Here is a 20,765-nt window from a genome sequence, read left to right as displayed (position 1 = left end):
ATGAATTATAAATACAGTACACTAGAAGGACAGACATATGGGGGGAAGGAGGAGGACAGAGAAAGGGCAATGGTACATACCTTAACAGGTGCAGAAATTGCAATTTTATAAATTGTATTTTTAAAATATATTTTTATTGATTTCAGAGAAGGAAGAGGGAGATAGAAACATCAGTGATGAGAATCATTGATTGGCTGCCTCCTGCACACCCCACCACTAGGGATCAAGCCTGCAACCTGGGCATGTGCCCTTGACTAGAATCAAACTTGGGACCCTTCACTCTGCAGGCCGACACTCTATCCACTGAGCCAAACTGGCTAGGGCAGAAACTGCAATTTTAAATAGAGATCCTGCCATTGGCTTCCTTGAGAAGATGGCATTCGAACAAAGACCTAAAGAGTGCAGGAGGCTTAGCCATGGAGATAATTGAGAAGAGTATGGTACAGAAGAGGAAATAGCACAAACACCTTAAAGTGTTTAAGAAAGAACAAAAAGGCCCATGTGGCTGAGGCAGAGTGAGCAATGGGTGGGGGGAGTGCCAAGGGAGAAGGACATGTGACCAGGAGACAGAGGATTTAGGGCTTTATCAGCCAGTGGGATGACTTTGGCTTCCCCTCAGGTGAAACACACAGCCATTGGGGGGCTTGGAGCAGACAGTGTGCCATATTCTAATTGTGGTTTTAAAAGGACCACAAACATGGGATAAAAGAGGGCAGGTGTGGAGGAAGGGGAACCGGTATAGGCACTCATTGCAATGATCCTGGCAGAGACGATGGTGGTTGGATTTAGACAGCACCAAAGAGGTGGTAAGAAGTGAGCCGGAACTGAGAGGATTTCCTGACAGATTGAATGTGGGTTACTGGGGAAAGAAGAGAAGTCAAGGGCATTTCCAAGTTTTTGGTCAAAATAACAACTGAAAAGATAGAGTTGCCATCAACTGAGATGGCAAGATTGTTGAGGGAATAGTTCGCAGGGCTTACATGTAGTGAATCTCCCTGGATCTGTCTTGAGCCATTGAATCACTGTGAGTCTCCATAGAGGTTGCACTTTCCTAAGTGCCTCCCTTGCTTTCCCGCTTGCTCAGCCATGTGCAAAGCCATTCTCAGGTGCCCCACCTCCAGAAAGCCTTCCTCACCATCACTCCTCCCATTCTGACATAACCAGAAGCAGCGCTGGCCTATTTTACATGTAGCGTGCTCTATATTTGCTTATTGTCATGTTTGTCTCTTCTGTTTGACAGTGGAAGATATATTGAGTTCCTGGTCCGCTAGTACATGAACATACATGTCTGTATTAGGATGAACTCCTACTTAAAGCCATGTTCTCCCAGGGATTTTCTGTAATTTTGATCAAGCTTCCAAAGCCATACAAACTCTGTCTCCTCTTGGCACCTATGTTTCTAAAGCTGTGCTAAGTCGTTGTAAATGTTGTTGAATCTTCATAGCAGCCTGGGAATTAATAGCCACTGCTGAATTGTGGAGACAAGAACTGCACATCCAACACTGAATCAGGGCCACAGTGTTTAAAGCCTATGCTCTGTGCCGCTCTCCACAATGAGGGGCCAGCAGGATCTCTCTGACATTTGGCAGGAGCACCCAAGAGGGAGGGGTAAGGGAGTGAAATGCTACGGCAGGGAGGGAGCAAAGAAAGGTCGCCAGGCAGGCTCTCAACAGAGGGAAGTCTGGTGCTGAGTTTTGGCAAAAATGTTAAAAGAATGCATTGCCAAGATCTCTCCTACCCCCAAATCACTTTGCATTTTCATGCATGACATAGGAACTGTAATAATGATATGACTTGCACAAGAAAAAAAATCATCTCATTTTGCTTTCATCTTTCTCCCAGCAGGCAGCAGTGGGAGGCAACACAATGACTAATAGAGTATTCAAAGAGGGCACTTTAGTTCCATTTTAGGATGAATGCCACTTGCACTCTTCATTGGTTAACTTAAATGGGTACCATCTCTGAATGGATGGAAGCCTGCAATTCCACACAATTGGGTCAGCAGTCAGACCTCCACTGAGTGCAGGGGGACACAGTGGCACCAACTGGAAAACTCGGTGTCCATTGGCCTTTGCAGAAGCCTGTTAGGTGACAGAAGTCCCACAAGCCCACACTGCTGTTATACACAGTCTGCATGCTGAATCTCAAAGTCACCAAACAAGAAGTCACCTAGTTTTGAGGGACAATTAACTCAGGGTTATTCTTTCACATCCTATGGGATGCTTTTCTGAATTTGACTTGAAGTTAATAGGATCCATTTACACATTCAAAAGTTGAGAACCTCAAAGCTTCGAATCCTTATCTAGAACTAGTCTCATAGCCAGACACAAATTGAAAGACAAACATCAGTATTTGTTTTTTCCAAGATGTGCAGAAAAACAACACAAAATGTCTCTGTGATGTAGAGACAACTGTGAGAGCAACTGATTCATACACAAGCTATTTATAATACACAGAGAAACAAACTAAATCTATGCATCTTAAAATGTTTTGCAACGTTTGCTCTTGATTTTTGTAAGTCTAGTTTCATAAAGAATGAATATCATCTTCTGCCACTCACTCCTCGTCCCACTCTTTGCCAGCTTTACTCTTATCTCTGCTCTCAATCAGGTGACCACCAGTGGAAAAACACCTTCCTATAAATAGCAGAAATATTTGATATTTGGAGCTAAATCTGTGCATGTATGTGTATACACAATAAAATGCCCCGAATAAAAAGGTGAAGACCTCAACGTGTCCAAACCCATGAAAAATAAAAGAGCAGTCTGCATAGTACTTATATCAGAGCAGTGCATTGCACTCAGCAGTCAAAGATTCTGTCTGAGTACATAAAGCAAGACATTTCTTTTTTAATTACTAAAATCAATTGAGATTTTTATCTTCTTCCTAAAGTGTCCCAGAGAACAGGCTACTGGCCAGCAGGTAGATATCAATGGTGATGTAGATATAGATATAGATATTGGCAGGTGGATACATACCTTAATTGTAGTTGTGTGTGCTCCAGGGTATTCTTTTTCTTCCAGTGTTGACCATCTTTCTATAAACTTAGATACCAGGGAATCGTCATAGTCCACTATCTGAAATCCAGAGACGTTTGCGCCTCCAAACTGAATTTTTAATAGGTCTCCATCCGTAAATCCCTAGACAGAGAATATATTTATGTCCAATAGAACTTGACATTTATCAAATAACTCTATGCCTTGTGGATTTTACAAATGTCAAAGAATGTATAAGAGACGAAAAGCCTATAGTAAATGTCTCATGTATTTTCCAGCCAAAATTCTTCACCAGCATCTAGCATAGCCTTGGCATCATAGTGGGTCCTTAATCCATGATTGTTTATTGGTTGTACATACATAAGAGTTCTCCATTTCATGGAGAAGGACTGGGGTTTTTTTTATTAAATCTACCACAAAGAACCTCCGGTGGTTACAGATACTTAGTAATGAGTTACTGGTCCAAGAGCTCTAACACTATAAGCAATTTAATCCTATGATCTGAGTTAATTCCTTTTTTCCTCTACTCTGCAGCTGTGACCCTAGTGGCCCTTCACTGCTTTTCTTAGTAGTTCCCCTGTTTCCTGGATCACTTTTCTGTCGTCTTTTACTCCTCTCTTCTGCTAGAGTGAATAATTTCCTCCGACACACTGGAGGTAAACTTTTTGAGATGTTGAGTGCCTGAAAATACCTTTATTTTGCTCTAACACTTGATTAGTATTTTGGCTGGGCATAGAATTTTAATTCAAAACCATCATTATGTAAAGGCATTGTTCCACTAACTTTCATTGTTTCTACTGAAAAATGCAATTTTATTATTTATTATTTTTTGGATGTGACCTGCTTCATACATCTGCCCTCTTCCCATCAACCTGAAATCTTTAAAATATTCTATTTATCTCTTTGATTGCATGATGATTTTTAAAAAATAGTGTGTCTCATTTGTGGAATATAATGAACAACATAATCTGATGAACAAAAATAGATCCAGAGACAGAGAAGCATCAAACAGACTGTCAAACCTCAGAGGGGAGGATGGGGGGAGGGGTAGAGATCAATCAAAGGACTTGTATGCATGCATATAAACATAACCAATGGACACAGACACTAGGGGGGTGAGGGCACAAGTGGGGGATAGGGGGACAATGGGGGGATAAAGACACATATATAATACTTTAATAAAATATATATATATATATATATTGCATGTACTCAATGGTCAGATTTTTGTCATTCATTATAGGAAATTTTTCTGAATGTTTCTTTGATAATTTCCTTCCACTATTTTCATTATTACATCCATCTAAATGCTTATATTCAGTAACACTGCTTTATATTATATTGTTATTTTGTTACCTAATCTGAAAGATTTTCTCGACTTTATCCTTCAAGTCATTCAATTTTACTTACTACATTAGAAAAAACTAAGTTAACTTCTCAGAGCTCTTTCTTATTATCTAATTTTTTCTTTCCCATAGCATCCTTTTCTTTTTATAGATTATACTACAGCAGTGGTCGGCAAACTGCGGCTTGCGAGCCACATTCGGGTCTTTGGCCTTGAGTTTTTAGCAAAGGCCAGCTTAGAAGTACCCTAATTAAGTTAATAACAATGTACCTACCTATATAGTTTAAGTTTAAAAAATTTGGCTCTCAAAAGAAATTTCAATCATTGTACTGTTGATATTTGGCTCTGTTGACTAATGAGTTTGCCGACCACTGTACTAGAGGCCTGATGCATGAAGATTCATGCAAGAATGGGCCTTCCTTCCCTTGCTGCTGGCACTGCCTTCGCTCTGTCCGGAGCCGCCTTTCTGCTCTGAACCGGAGCCGCCTCTCCTCCTTCCCATGCTTCCCAGAGGCCCAGAGTGGCTGGGGTGGTGCGGAACGCCTGCGTTGTCGCCATGGTGATGACGCAAGCACCCGCCCGGCCCTGGTCCCTCGGCGCCAATGTATGCAAATTAACCTTCCATCTTTGTTGGGTTTATTTGCATACTCGCTCCTGATTGGCTGGTGGGTGTCGCGAAGGTACGGTCAATTAGCATGTTACTCTTTTATTAGGCAGATATTTTCTCTTATTTCTGTTCAGATACTCACTACATTTTTTAAACATTTTTCTTGTGATTCTGGTTTGCCCTGTTTCTGTTTATGTGTATTGAATCCTTCATGGCAAATACTTTTTCCCAAATGTCTGGTTATGCTTGGTTATTTAATAGTAAGATACTTGAAATTTCTGTGTGCATGAGGGAGGCTTACTGAGTGTGCTTTACTGAAAGGTAGATGGGTGGGGTAGACAGCAATGCTTATTGTCAATATTTGAAGAGTTGAAGAAATGAGAAAAGGATCCCATTATGTACCGCATCTTCATCACTTTATGTACTACAAGTTATCCTTTTAAATGCTATATCAGGAACTTATAGCCTAAGCAAGTATTCAGCAATTGCTGAGGAAAGTAACCAAAAATGTGAGGATTTTTCTCTTGCATAACTGCCAATTTTAACACTCATCAGACCCTGGACAGAAAAAAAGGGGCATCCTTAATCAATAGTTTGGAAGGTGAAAAGCCCTTCAAATTTAGAAAGCATTCTGCAATTTTAAATGTCAGTGAAATTTTCAAGTGTTCTCTAATTTCTCAGAAACTGAGACTCAGTACAGATTCTTTGAATTTACTGATTCATCAGAAATTCCATATGACAAGGATACCAAGTATTCAGATCAGGAAAGCAAAATTTGAATTCAGAGAAAATATTGGGTAGGTTTCTCCCTAGAAGCATCATAGCAGCATGAACTTTTTAAAAACATTTTGCTTTGGACACTCAAACACTTCTTTCATTTTTCATAGCGTCAGTTATCAACTCTCAAATTGATGAGCCACCTTCTGTCATTATTTCTCAATGTTCCAATAAAATCTTCTCCATCTGGACATTTTTAAAGATTGCAGCTTTCAATGTAGCTGTGTGTTGTTCATCAAATGGCACAATTCACACAGGGGACTGACTGTCCAGGCTGTTTCCTGCTCAGAAATTTGGTTCTGAAGAGACTGGATACAGAGCTAGTTTATTTAACCCTTGCTTCTCCAGTAGGGAGTGATTTAGGACCTACAATATCATATTATAAGGGTAAGTTCTAATGAATTTTTATAGTAGTTAGCCATTTCATTGCCAAACAGAAATGTATCTTGAACAACCAATTTCTCCCAATAGCATATAGGTTTGAGGTTTAATATTCTAAATCACTGGTGTCACCTTCTAGTAAAAATATTTATCAGTTATAAGTTTGTAATTTATTTTCTCTTATCTCTTTCCATTACTACTAGAAATGTTTTCTCATGTAACAATCTAATAGTCCAGACTAGGAAATAAATCTTGCATTGGTATTAATATGAAACTTTTTCAGGGTCCTATTATGCTATTTGGAATAATCTCTCATTCTCTCCCTTTGTTCAACTTTTTCTTGCCTTTTTTCCTGAGATTTGGGAGGGATGATGTCCTCAATCACATAGAATTGTACTTATTAAAAGAATACAAATCTTGGTAAAAGCAAAGCTTTAAGCTTATTTTATGGCTGATATAAAAGATATTTTAAAAAAAATAGCTAATAATTCAAAATTGGTTCTGTATACTTGAGAGGGAGATAGATACAATTAACCACTTGGACATTCAATACATTCTTTGATAGGAATCATAATGAAAATGTGATTAGCTATGGGAAACCAACTTTCATCGTGTTGCTTATACAGCAAGTAGTAAATAATAAATAATATTTAATCTTTATATATTTGGATATTTCCAGGTTTAATTTTTACTGAGACATTCTCACAAATTTGCATTTACTTTGAATATTACATGTGCTAAACACTTTAAAGGGCAAAGGGTAAAGTTTATAAAATACAGTGACAGTAAGATACAAGGGGAAATTGGGAGAGTTAAATTTTATATATTTTTGAAAAATTTCCTGTAGTTAAAATACATCTTCTAAGACAATTTATAAAGCTTGCCAAATACTATTTTATAATTTATTATAACATTTATAATAAGAAGAAATTGATTAATAATTATAAAGTGGGAAGTAAATCTAAACATAAAATCAGAAATATATTAACACCTAATCAATCAATACAATCAAAATATATTTTTATGAATACCACTGATAAATGCTGGCTGTTCAAAAGTTTTTTAATTAAAAGGAATCTTCATTAAAATTATTAATTCACCTACCAGATTTGCAATGATGTAATGGTATCCTTTAACATGTTTTCCAATGGTAATAACCTAACACAAAGAAAAAATAATTTAATAAATATTAGTAATATAAATATAAAATTACTAACATAATGACCTGACTCAAAAAAAATGAAATAATTAACTTCTGTGTTTTTTTAATATTCTATGATGAGTCATATTTGATAAAATATAGTTATCAAACCCAGAGAATATTTTTCTCAGGAAAAAGTAACAGTACATTTTAGTGCCTAATAGATGTTAACTTTCAAAATCAATAACTGAGCAAAAATAGTGAAAATAAGGCCACAAGATTTAAAGAAATTTAAAAACAAAGACACATTGAATCCATGTCACAATTTTATTCCTACATAGCTATGTTTTTTGTCCTTTCAATGAAACATTAAACAGCTAAAATCAACATCTGAGATTTCATATTCACACATCTACATTCAAAGATAACCACACAAAGAGTTTATAGTCATACATAAATTTAAAACAACTATTAACAAGCCTATAAATGAATTATTTTGTGGATCTATATAATAATATTCCTATCTTAAGAGTCTTGAAATGTTTATAGCTTAGTTCAAATAAACATTATTTCTAGCTTGAGGCAGCAAAGTATCAGAGAAGCTATTTATCCATAAATCTAAGTCAAAAATCAATAGCAAAATAAATGCATTATGGAACAAGTGGCTGTTTTGGTAATGCTGGAACAGTTTTGGACTTTGTTGAATCAATTTGACATTTCACTGATCTATATCAGTTACAATGAGAGTATAAATGGTAAAATGGCCATATTGTAGCCCTCATACTTGGATATTCAAGTGTAATTTTTATTTTTAAGAAAATAGCTACACCAATGGAAGGCATGAAATGCCAGGGCAATAGACAAAATTTCCAATCATTAACCTCCCCTCTTGATTGCTGTTTTGGTGGCTTCCGGTTGTTTTTAGCATAAAAGTCAAAATCCTTCATATGCTAAACAATCCAATGGTCTTTCAAGCTTCTCTGGGCCCACTTTTCCCTCTTTCTACACAGGAGACTTCTGGCCCCTCCGTATTTTTGTAACAAAAAAGGTTTATTTCCATCCCTTCAGGGCTTCACACATTCTGTTTCCTCTACTTGGAGAGCTCTCTCCACCACCATATCCTTTGTCTTGTTCCATCTTAAGGCACAATGAATCTCAGCCCAGTGGCATTCCTGGAAGACTTCCCTGTCCCAGGCAAAGTCAGGTGCTCCATTAGCAATGCATTTAGTTAAAGAGCAAAGGCAAAATCCTAGGAAGTATTCTACCATGTTTCCTTGATAATCAGTGGTAGTTGTTTGGAAGGGAGTTAGAACTAACATTACTTTCTAACCTATTTTTATGTAACACAACTAAATTGGCTTTTCTAAAAAATTGACCCTCTATATTGAAAGGAGAATTTTGAAGACAAGATATCCTTCTAAATGAAAATATATATATATATTAATTAGCATCAGCTGAATTGAGGTGACGATGTCCTTCATATTTCCTACTGTATCTGTTGGTTCTACTTACTGTTTAATCTACTTTCTGAATCATGAATATCTTTCTTCTGAAAATTAAGAAAAAACAGTATAAATGGTACTACCAGTAGTCCCTACTTAAATTTAGTGTTAAGAGGAAGGAGGGATATGAAAATTGATTAGTCCTACTTCTATATAAGAATTAGTGTCGGCCATACTAATAATCATATATTTGCTTTGAATAACCATTGTTATTGTTTTAACAATAGAAAGTTACATTAATTTCTTAATGTTTTTCATGACTGTGTTTCCTACTGAAATACCACTAGAAATAAGTGTCTCCAGGTTTCATCAAATGATAAAAAAAAAACTCATAATCTAAACAAAGTTTAATTCTATTACTAACTTTAAGCTACTATGAAAATAAAATTTTGTCACATCTGAGCTCTCTTTTAATTATTGATAAAATGAGGAAGTAAATAATGTTTTCTTGAAATGTACTTTGACATACTTTTTTGCCTGGCAAACTCTATTCCTTGAAGGCCTTCCATAATCTCCCAGTCTAAATGATCTCTTTTTGTAATTTAGAAAAGTAACATCCTGTTCTTTTCATTCATAGTATGTACCATTATCATAATGATGCATTAGTTTCTGTAATTATACCATGAATATTCACCTTGATGGGGACTTGCCTGATTTGTTTAACATTACTGCCTTGAATTTACTCCAGTGTCTGTCCAGTAAACATTATTTCACTTGGGAAAATTTTATGAATAATAAATGAGTGAATCTACACTAGCCAAATGTTACACAGAGATGACCTTTATAGATCATCCCACCCATGTTAAGATAGGTATTTCCTCCTCCATGCTCTTAGACCACATTATCACTGATAATATTGTAGAATTCTATATGTACATTTTTCTTCCCTTCTAAACAATGAGTTCATGGGGCGAAGACACCACTCTTTCTTACCTTTCTTTGTTTCCCTCATTCCAGATGCAGAGGATGTCCTCAATAAATGTTTGTTGAATAATGCAACACCCATTGCATACACTAATTTAACACATTCAAGAGTGTTTTGTGAAAATACAAATCATATATATGTGCAAAATACCCTGTACATTTTGAATGGATGTCCAAATGGTTATTTATTTAACCATGATCATATTGCTTCTAAACATTCCATTCCATATCTTCCTAGTTTATCTTGTAGTTTCTCTCTTCTAATTTTGGAAATACTTATTTTCATATAGGCTTTCCCAATATTTATTATGATAACTTAGGACTACTTAAAATGTTAAAGCAAAGACTAATGGCTAATATTAAAATTCAGTTTTAATGAGAATCTCCTATGAAATTCAAATGAGTTTTTGAGGTTCACGTTTGAACAAAAGACCTCCAGGTTAAAAACAATCCCAAATTCATCTCCTGAGACAGTAATCAAGATTTTTCTAGTAAAATGTTCACCTCTCTGGCATACAACATTTAGTTATGTCATATAAGAAGATAGCATTATTCAGTTATTCAATATCTTATGAAAGATCCATTTATTACATGTTATTAAAGCTTCATCAACATTTATATATGCAAAATGATTTGTATTCTGCAAACTAGTGAATCTAATTGTTTTCTCAAAGCTTAGAAACTCTAAGAAATGCATACTCAACTCTGTTTTTCTTCTAAACCTGTATTATTCCAAGGAGGTGGCAGCTATCCTAATATAAAATGGACTAACTAGTTCAATGTGTATATATGTATATGTTTGTGTATTATTTTATATATAAACTGTATTACAGCCATCTAAAGCATTTAGAAATCACACACACACGCACACACACCAGTAAAGAAAAGAAACAGATGCCCTGTGAATAAGATCTTAGTAAGTCATGATGCTGCTTCGATACCATCTGCCATCATTTACCCTATCTATAACCATAGTGGATTAAATGTTTCTCATAATATATTACTGCATGGTTTTCTATCATAAAATATCTTAAACTGAGACAAGGTAGTATAGTAAACACAGATAAAGCATCTGTAGCTCTGGTATCATCTTACCCCTTAAAACATTCCAAATGAATATACTATCTAGCATGCTTCTCAAACAGTGAACACAGACTGAATGTGTCTTCCCTACATATTTTAATTTCATAGATTAATAGTTTTAAAGTGATACAAAATCTCCCTAATAGGAGGAAAAAAATTACTTCTTGGAAAAATAAATACATGCTTTTTCTGAAGACATAAACCCATTTAGACAATAAGATAGGGTTAGCACACAGTACTGTACCCTACTGTTTGAAGTAATCCACTGTATCATCAAAGAATTCATGAATTATTCATTTTTCTCTTAGGAACCAGACTTAATACATGTCTATTTCTTTATCTCTAAGAAGTTCAACAGAATTAAAATTTAAATTTCCAATTAAAAACATCAAAGTTTAGGCCAACACTAATGTAAAATGTAAAAGTTTGGAATTATATATCAACTATATTTCATGATCAGTCTGATGTGTCAGCATTATTGAAGACCATCTGCTATTGCTAACGGAAGCTGGAGATAATTTAATTGATGATCTTTGCCGCATCCTACATAAACCATAAAGTAAAAACTGCTGTTCAAGCACCTTCCACAAATACTCGATCCAAACGCTGACAGTGCATGCATATTCTATATTTAGGACCATTAGAAAACAGAGAATAGCAAACCTGGTCTACAATGTCGTTTACTTTATCCCGTTCACAGTCCAGGATTACACGCCGTTCCTTTTTTAACTCTAGATCTTGAAAAAGGGATCGGTAGGTCTCATCTTTCTTGTCATTGTTAATGTTTCCCACATTGATAGCAGTCACTTGCCATTTCTTTTCAGCAGCAGAATCCAGCACAGCTTGCAGTGTTGATAAGCCTAGGAAGGCAAAGAAAAATGATGACTGATTAAGATACTAAAAAAAGATACTAAAAAAAAAAAAGATACCCAGTTTGCTGCGTTGTAAAATTGACAGCAAACACATATATGTATATACATATATGTGTGTGTTTGAGAGAGAGAAGGGGAGAGAGAGAGAAATATTGTTTGTTACTCCACATATTTATACATTCATTGGTTGATTCTTGTATGTACTCTGATTGGAGATTGAGCCCCAACCTTGGTGTATCTGGACCATGTTGTAACCAACTGAGCTACCCAACCTGGGGAGAATATATGTTTAGGCTGATATTTTTGTGCAACTAAATTGATGTTGACTTTTCTAAAAAGCTACAACTATGATCTTGATCAACTTCTACTTGTTTCCACTTCACATCACATTTTATCTAAATGCTATTGTTCTGACTAAAGGGTCATAGTTTGGAGGGGGACAAGTATCTCCTTCTTTTAGCTCTCTTACTATTTTTTTGGATATTATTAAAGCATAATGTCTTCAATACCTCTGGTTCGAGGGAAATCAAAAGACATTACAAATATTTCTTTCTCTGACAGAGTGGAAGAAAACATTTCATGATATATGATAGTCTATCATGTCATACTGATATCTTGAAGCAGTTGAGTACAATTTTCAGTGAGGTGGATCTGTGTGTGTCCATTTGAGTCTAAGAACCAATAATCTCTCTTTCGTCCTATATTTCTACTCATAAGTTGTTTTTTCCTCAGCCTTCTGTTTCATGTTTTGTTATTGGGATTGATCCCATAGAGATTAATATGTTCACTTATTAACCAGATGGTAGAATTTAGCTTTCTAGCACAGATTTGTTATAATTTACTTAACTTCTCAAATGTAAAACCATTTTACTACTTATTAGTAACTGTGCTTATAGTATCATATACCTTAAAATCTTACTTCTATTTTTGATATCCATATATTACCTCATATGTAGGATTGAGAAGGAGAACAACTTGGGAATTTATTTCCTTGAGTTAAATGTGCAGTTTAGCACTTAGAAAGCCAGTACATAAACTTGTCTTTCACATGACTGCAACAGCCAACTCAAATCCATCATTTCTATTAATAGCTTAATGAACAACACAAATTAAAGCTCCAAAAAGAATTCAGAATCATAGCATCATCTTCCTGATTCCAAAAAGACTTGCATCTTTTCCAAAAAAATATTGATCCCTTTTTACCTTAAACATGTGGGATTTACCTAAAGTGACCACATCGCTCTGTAAGCTTTATTCATGTACTAAATTTATTTAAATCTATTTATCATAGCAACAATATATGCACATTCTAAATGCTGTTGAAAATTATTTGAACATAAAAAGTATCATTAAAAATTATATATATTCCATATAGGCTAAGAGTATATAAGATGAGCCTAGAACATCTTATGATATCAGAAAGCAAGGAAGATCTCAAGAACTACCAGGATTTTGTCAAAGGACTCAGGAGTCAATTTGGTGAGGATCATTTTAAATAAAGATGAGGCAATATGAATATCAATAAGAATAATAATACCTACAAAAGGCTTAAATACATAATTTATAATGATGTATTTGTAATGATAAATATTTGGTTGCCATTGTAGATGCTAGAGAGCCAAGTTATTATTTTGAAAATTGGTAAATGAAGAGAGACAAGCATTTTCCTGCCTTTCCTATATGAACTAGACTCAGGATGATGGTTTTTCTCTTTGGAAAGACTCCAGCTACTACATGATATATGTATAGATTTAGAATTGTTAACAACTTTGTAGCACCTAGTGAATTAAAGTATCAACGCAACAATCATAACTACTGCTAGTAACTCAAAAAAAGATACAACCTGAAGTTATGTGTCTCCAAATAGGAATATTCAACCCACCTATGAAGTATTTATGTCAAAAAAGTGAATTTGGATCCCATTGAGCTTCTAGATCAAACTACAAATTTATAAGAAATATAAGGCAAAAAGTAATATGCTAACCACCATCTTGTTGTAATCATCAAAATTCAAACAGTAAACAACTCTACATCCATATATATAAAAGCCTAATATGCAAATTGTCCCCACAAGAGTTTGACCAGGAGACTGCTTGCTATGGCATGTGCTGACCACCAGGGGGCAGGGCAGAACGAAGGAAGGCACAGCCGGCAGCTAGAAGGCCCTGATCTGCCCTGATCACCAGCCAGGCCTAGGGACCCGTATACACATTTTGTGCACCAGGCTTCTAGTTACATTATAAAAGCCTTAACCGATATCTTAACCAATTGAGATATATGGACCTTATATTTATCCTGATTCAAACAAATTCTAAAAAATGTATGAAAATATTAAGGAATTCTTATTGTTTATATGTGATGATATTGTGGTTATGTTTAAAACAAGAGAATTATTTTTTTTCAAAATACACATTGAAATATTAACAGATGGAATGATATGATGTCAGGTATTTGCTTCAAAATAACTGAAAGGCAGAGGGCTATAAGTAAAATAAGATTTCTCATATTATGGTCATTAATTAAGTTTGGTTAAGAGTTCTTGGTGGTCTTTATATTATCCTCTCTATTTTGTTATTTAATATATTTCATAATGAAAATGTAAAAGAATTTACTTTTATTTCAATTTGAAAAGTTGAACCATAAATTGACTTAAAGTGAATTTTGTGTTTCTTTGGTAAAATTAGTTTCCTCTTTCCAGTTTTGTAACAGAAACTATAGTATAAACAAGAATTGCTCAAGGAAAATTTTATGAAGAGATAAAATGCTATTATAAAAATTATTAATGATAAAACATCTTTTAATAACTTCATGGATCACCTGTGACTCACTGTAAGTAAATTAAATCCTCCCATAATACAATTCAAATCCTCTTCCTATTTTTCATCAATGAAGATAGAATGCATAGCTGGTCATCATGATCAATTCTACAGCTATCAAAACAGTTATTAACTCTATCCAGTTTTCTTTCCAAGTAGGAAAAGAAAACCTAATTTTCTAAACCTCTTCTACTGTCAAGATTTTACTTTTCCACATTCCAATCATTATGCAACTTTTTCATGTCATCTCCTTAAAAACATTACACCCATAGATGATGTTCTATATGCTATTCACATATCATCTAGCACTTACAAGTGGGCTTCCTTTCTTCTAGAAAATAAATTATTTTACTTCTTAGTTATTTAATTATTAATTTTACCACCTACTGAAATAAGTTTCAAGTGGTGATGTTCCTGACACTCTGTCCTATTTTTCAATATATGTTACAAGGAAATTTAAATATGACAATTGGAATTTATCAAGTGATATTTCTTAGCCTAATGTTTATTGGCAGTTCATCTTGTCAAAGAATATGGTATATAAAATCAATAAGAATTCATTTAAAGTTATGGCTGGGTTTAAGACTCATTTATTCTGAGTCAAAAGTAACTCAGTTGGTGTGATTCTCTGTTATTAAAACTCTCAGAATTAATATTTTGTAACCTATGAAACTGAAATAAATAACTTTCATCTATTAAGAAGCTAAACTGTGCCGAAACCGGTTTGGCTCAGTGGGTAGAGCGTCAGCCTGCGGACTCAAGGGTCCCAGGTTCGATTCCGGTCAAGAGCATGTATCTTGGTTGTGGGCACATCCCCAGCAGGGAGTGTGCAGGAGGCAGCTGATCGATGTTTCTCTCTCATCGATGTTTCTAACTCTCTATCCCTCTCTCTTCCTCTCTGTAAAAAATCAATAAAATATATTTTTTTTAAAAAAGAAGTTAAACTGCTCAAGTAGTGTATATCAGACTTCATGAATTTAGTTTCATCAGAAGACACTGAACAACATTAAATCATCTCCTAACGACAGCGGAAATAAGTCACACACCTTGGTATGATCGGACACCGGATTTGAAGAGATTGCTGACACATATGTTTAATGATTCATATTCTTAGATTTCTTTCTACAGTAACCCTCTCAAACTCTCTGCCCCTCCCCCATGAGGAAAAGTTTGTTACTATCTTGTGTTTTTAAAATTAAGGGATCATTTTAAACTTTAAAAATCACTGAAGATAAATGCACGTTATAAATATTGAAGTGAAATTAAATTCTTTAAACATAATAAACACATGCTCTTGGTCTCTTGGTACCATATTCTAATTAGGGAAACAAGTGTTACTTGTGATCTGTCTCTTTCCCTTTCACACAAACTAGCATAGAAGTATCTTTATAAATATGAGTCTTCCCTAATTCAGAATATAAACATGTATGGACAATGGGGGTTCTATATGAATATTGGCTTATTTAAAGCCATTAGTAGGTATTAATTATTTAACTCTAATATTTATACTACTATATATTTGAGTTAATATAGCAGAGACTGATTTTATTATTGCTGAATTACTTAGAACAAAAAATACTTAAAATTCACAGTTGTTCATATACTATACAGAAAAATCCAGAAAATTAACTTTTTCTTAGTAAATATATTTAAAATATGTTCAAGAAAAACCTCAAGAACATTATAAGAGTTGAAAATTAAGTTCTAAATTCTCAGACTTTTAGTTAAAATAAAGAACGGCTAAAGAATTGTTGGATTACATTACTTCCTCATATGCCTAATTTTTACTGGACTAATTATAGCTGTATAACCTATCTTAATCTCTCTATAACCTATCTTAATCTCCCTAAAACTCTAAGTATTAGTAGCAGTATTCAGTCTCATTGTGAGCTAGTGCTAATAACATTGTGAGAGGTTATAGAAAATCCATCAGCCTAAAAACAGGTGAGTCCAAATGTTTTAGTTTGGACATTAATGGGTGGAATTAAAAAATGATTACTGCAAATAGGTATATTTCATTCAGACCATGTCTTCCTTCTTAAAAATATTTTCTTTGGTCCATTAAAAATTCATTGGCCTTATTCATCTTTCAGGCACAGAAATTAATATTCATGATCACTAAATCATGGCAGCATGCCTAAGCCATATTAAATTAACATATATTTCTCTCATTGACTTTTTCAGGAACATCTGAAAAGAAAATTTATTATTTGGAAGAATTTTTATTCTATGCATGATGTCTTCTTGGTTCTGAAATAAAAGTGTTTCCCTTCAGGAAAAGAGTATGGCTCAAAATTAAAACCAAGACATGAAGATATAAAACATTAGTTCTGATTTTACCTACTGTCTGTAGAAATATATTACCTTACTTTATTGACATTAAACTGATGAATAAAAAAGCACTTTTATTGAGTCTGGTTCTAATTTAGTGTGTATATATATATATATATATATATATATATATATATATTCAAAAATAATTCTGTATTTAATTCATTGACATAGATAAACCTATTAGTCTATAGTTCAAAATGTATCTAAGGTCTATCTACCAACTCTCTATGGAGGAATAATATACAGATTTTAGAAAGAGCACTGGGTCATAAAGTATTACCAGGCCGCTGCCATGTGTTTGGATAAATAGAAGACACCAGCAGTCCTAAAGGTCACACAGCAACCCATGAACATTTTCAGCAGTCCTCTCACCCATCTTTGAAATAATCAAAGATGACCTGTACAAAGATCAGGAGACATCTACGTTCTCGTCTGTTTACAACTGGGATGCACTCTCTGGCCTGTGGCTCAACACTGGATGTCATGAGTAATTGGATGCAGGGAAGGTTTTATTGTTAAGAGCAGTGCAAAGAAGCAGCATGGAAGCATTTTAAGTCTATTTTTATCTAGTTCATATTCAGGGCAGAATGTTGGAGAGCCATTTTCATGCTTGGGCCCTCTGCTGTTCCAAAGAACATCAATTCTTTTATTTAGAAATTTAAAAAATTAAATATGGTTACCTGATCTAGACCATCAGAAAGTAAAGCTTATTAAACACTGAAAATAAATTTAAAAGCATATCATTCCAGAAGAACAGACCAAAATCCTTTGAAATTGAACCATGCAGAGATGTAAGTTGAGAGATGAAAATTATGGAATCTATTTTTAAAAACATGTGTACTATGACTAAAGAGAAAAGAAATGCATTATCAACTCATGTAGTGCTAAAATAAGAGGGTGCTTCCCTGAAATGTAAAAACAAATAAATAATGGCTTAAGAACCAAAGGAAAGAAACATAACGCATAAACTTATATGCATGTAATATGATGACAAAGCTATAAAATTATTATAAGAATTTTAGATAGCAAAAATCCCATTTCCATGAGCCAAGTAAGACACTAAAGGTCAAATCTTATGCCAGTGTTTTGAGTCTTACACACTTATCCCTGAAAACTGTTGCAGATGAAAAGCCAGTGCAATACTCTTCATATTAAAACATGAGCAGCTATTTAAAAAACACTTAAAAATGTATCCATAAGGTAATTTTTGGCTTCACTATATAATTACTTAATATCATAACTCTAATATTCTATCAACAATGCACTTGAACTCAAGCTCATTTGTATAATTTAATGACTGGAGATTATCTCATCACTTAAATTTCATTTAATAATTCTAAAGTGTTAATAAAATCATTTTAAATGTCTCAGGTTCTTTTCACAAGTACATAAATCCATCCCCCTTCACCACATCATTCCCCAGAGCTTTCCTTTCTTTAGTCTCTCTCCTCAAATACTAGAGTTTCTTTTTTTCTATTTATGTCAGCTGTTGTCTACTTAAATGTTCTCAAAAGTTCAGTTTCATCTAGAGGGCACAGTGAGGGCAAAGTATGTCCCTAAAGTAAAAATGCCACCTTCAACTTTGTGAAACAGTAAAGAGAATTCATCTTCTGATCCTTGGAATTAGCAAGCAAGATGCAGCAGGATCTAATATCATCACAAACTTAAAATACACAGAGGCTAAACCCATTCACTTGTTATCACTATTTATTGACTATCAACTCTGTCCCAGCCTTATCTTAAGCACTGTGTGTACAGTTAAGAACTCTATAGCAGTGTACTGGTCCTGCTTGGGCATTGCCTTCCTGAGGTTTATAGCCATATCTTACCTAATAATATACAAACATGTAAATTGACCATACCTCTGCTACATCACCAGCCAATCAGGAGTGGTATGCAAATTAACCCATCAAAGATGGCGTTTAATTTGCATACTCAGTCACCTAGTGACGGGGTGGGATGCTTGCGTTGTCGCCATGGCGACGACAGGATGTTCTGCCCCACTCCCGGTCTCTCAGGGCCTCTGGCAGTGTGGGAAGAAGGGGCCGAAGCAGAAAGAGGTGGCTCCCAGAGTGGAAAGAGGTGGCTCCGAGGCCTGAGTGGAAAGGGGCTGGGCTGGAGTGGAAAGGCAGTGCCGGCAGCCAGGGAAAGGAAAGCCCATTCTAGCACGAATCTTCGTGCATCAGGCTTCTAGTCTTAAATAAAAAGCATAATCCTTAGCCTGTATGATTAAAACAGTCCCTGGAATATAGTGGAAGCTCAGTAGCACTCCTTGGGTGAAGGAATGAACACCATTATTAATTATAAATTGTGGTACTATGTAGGAAGAGATTGCTTTGAAAGAGAATAACAGTATGAAATGCATCTCCATGGAAATGCTATATAAACAGATATGAAGGGAGAGAAAGAATTAGAGATGTGTGCAAAGATTTGAGGTGAAAGACTTTGGTTCATCTGAAAAGCGAATGAAGGTTAGTTAGGTGGATTTAGCTTAGTGAGTGGGCTGGACAGTAGGATAAACTGGCAGGAAGCAGTGTTAAAGCTGTGCTAAGAATTTTCAACTTTATATGCATTACTAGAGGCTGTGTACATGAAATTTGTGCCCGGGGGGGGGGGGGGGCGTGGGAAGGGGGACCCTCAGCCTGGCCTCCTGGCCTGCACCCTCTCCAATCTGGGACCCTTGGGATTGGGCCTAAACCGGCAGTCGGATATCCCTCTTGCAATCTGGGATTGCTGGCTCCTAACTGCTCACCTGCCTGCCTGCCTGTCTGCCTGATCACCCCTATCTACTCTGCCTGCCTGATCACCCCTAACTGCCCTCCCCTGCCGACCTGATGTCCCCTAACCACCCTCCCCTGCAGGCCTGATCGCCCCCTAACTGCTCCCCTGCTGGCCTGATTGCCCCTAACCGCCTCTGTCTCGGCCCCCGCCACCGTGGCTTTGTCTGGAAGATGTCCAGTCTAATTAGCAAATTACCCTTGTATAAGTATAGATAATGATAAGTCATTAAAGTGTTTTAAGCAAGGGAGTGATGTGCTCAAAGAAGTATTTAAGAATTCTGGCTACTTCGTGGAACTGAGTTAAAGAAAAATAAGTGTGGAAATGGAGAGACATTGGAATAAACACATGACAGTGGCTTGGTCTGGAGTCAAGGCAATGAAAAAGAAGAATGTCTAGAGAAAAAATACATATACTTGGAAATCACATCAATAGAATGCAAGGCTGAAAGAGCTGCTGAGAATACTCCCAATTTCAGGCTAGTTTTATTAACATAATGGAGTAATCAAGGAGTTTAAAGAGTAAGAGGAAAGCCTAAGATTTGGCTCAGTTCTATAAGGCTTTTTACCACATTAATATAAAGTATGGTTCAGAATTATCCAGCACATTGGAGCCCTTATTCATATTAAATAGTTCTGTGTTTTAGTTTTCCATTTGCCATGGGAAGAGCAAAGCTCTCCTTTCTCAAAGCCTGGAGAAAAAGTTGTTGACAAGGCAAATTTCTCAGCTTGTATAGTGCTGACACATTTTTCCACTGTCAGACTGGGAGGACGGGGCAGAGAATCAGACACCTAGCCTGAGCACTCCTGACTCGGGCCTCCTGCAGCAAATGACTACAAACTGATCAATGGAGAATTGACTGATGGCTAGCTCTCTTCCTGTCTTTTGGGTGAACGAGGTGTCCTGTCTTGGTGGAAATAGGCTTCTGTTTTACATTTGAACCTTTAAATATTCCAGGACGCAAGCTACTGAAGAAGAGTACTTAGGTACTCTTACAATAATGGTTCTTAACCCTTTCCAGTCTGGTTATGGATACTCCTTCTAGAAAATTACATAAACGAACATGTGCACAAAATGTTCATACAATTTTAGGTAGTACACAGACCCACTGACGCTGAATCGTGGACCCAGGGATGGTTAAGATATCTGGGATACTACAATATGTGAATCAGGCAGGTCTGCTAATACTAAACTTCTCAACAATGGACA

The 20,765-nt window shown here is 35.5% G+C and overlaps 1 protein-coding gene across 3 annotated transcripts in view; it reads right to left on the bottom strand.

Annotated features, from left to right (window-relative positions):
- GRIA2 (glutamate ionotropic receptor AMPA type subunit 2) overlaps window positions 1-20,765 on the bottom strand; it is a 123,964-nt gene that overhangs the window by 35,274 nt on the left and 67,925 nt on the right. For all 3 annotated transcript variants that reach the window (XM_008144534.3, XM_028152470.2, XM_054716954.1), the window contains exons 4-6: window positions 11,420-11,616; window positions 7,211-7,264; window positions 2,979-3,140 (exon numbers count right to left, since the gene is read on the bottom strand). In XM_008144534.3, the coding sequence (XP_008142756.1) occupies window positions 2,979-3,140; window positions 7,211-7,264; window positions 11,420-11,616 (413 nt within the window). The remainder of the gene's footprint in view (window positions 1-2,978; window positions 3,141-7,210; window positions 7,265-11,419; window positions 11,617-20,765) is intronic.

Source organism: Eptesicus fuscus, chromosome 6 (genome assembly GCF_027574615.1).
Source record: "Eptesicus fuscus isolate TK198812 chromosome 6, DD_ASM_mEF_20220401, whole genome shotgun sequence".
In the NCBI taxonomy this organism is placed as follows: domain Eukaryota; kingdom Metazoa; phylum Chordata; class Mammalia; order Chiroptera; family Vespertilionidae; genus Eptesicus; species Eptesicus fuscus.
The sequence above is the reverse complement of the archived record's forward strand: the minus strand, read 5'-3'. Positions and strand labels throughout refer to the sequence as shown.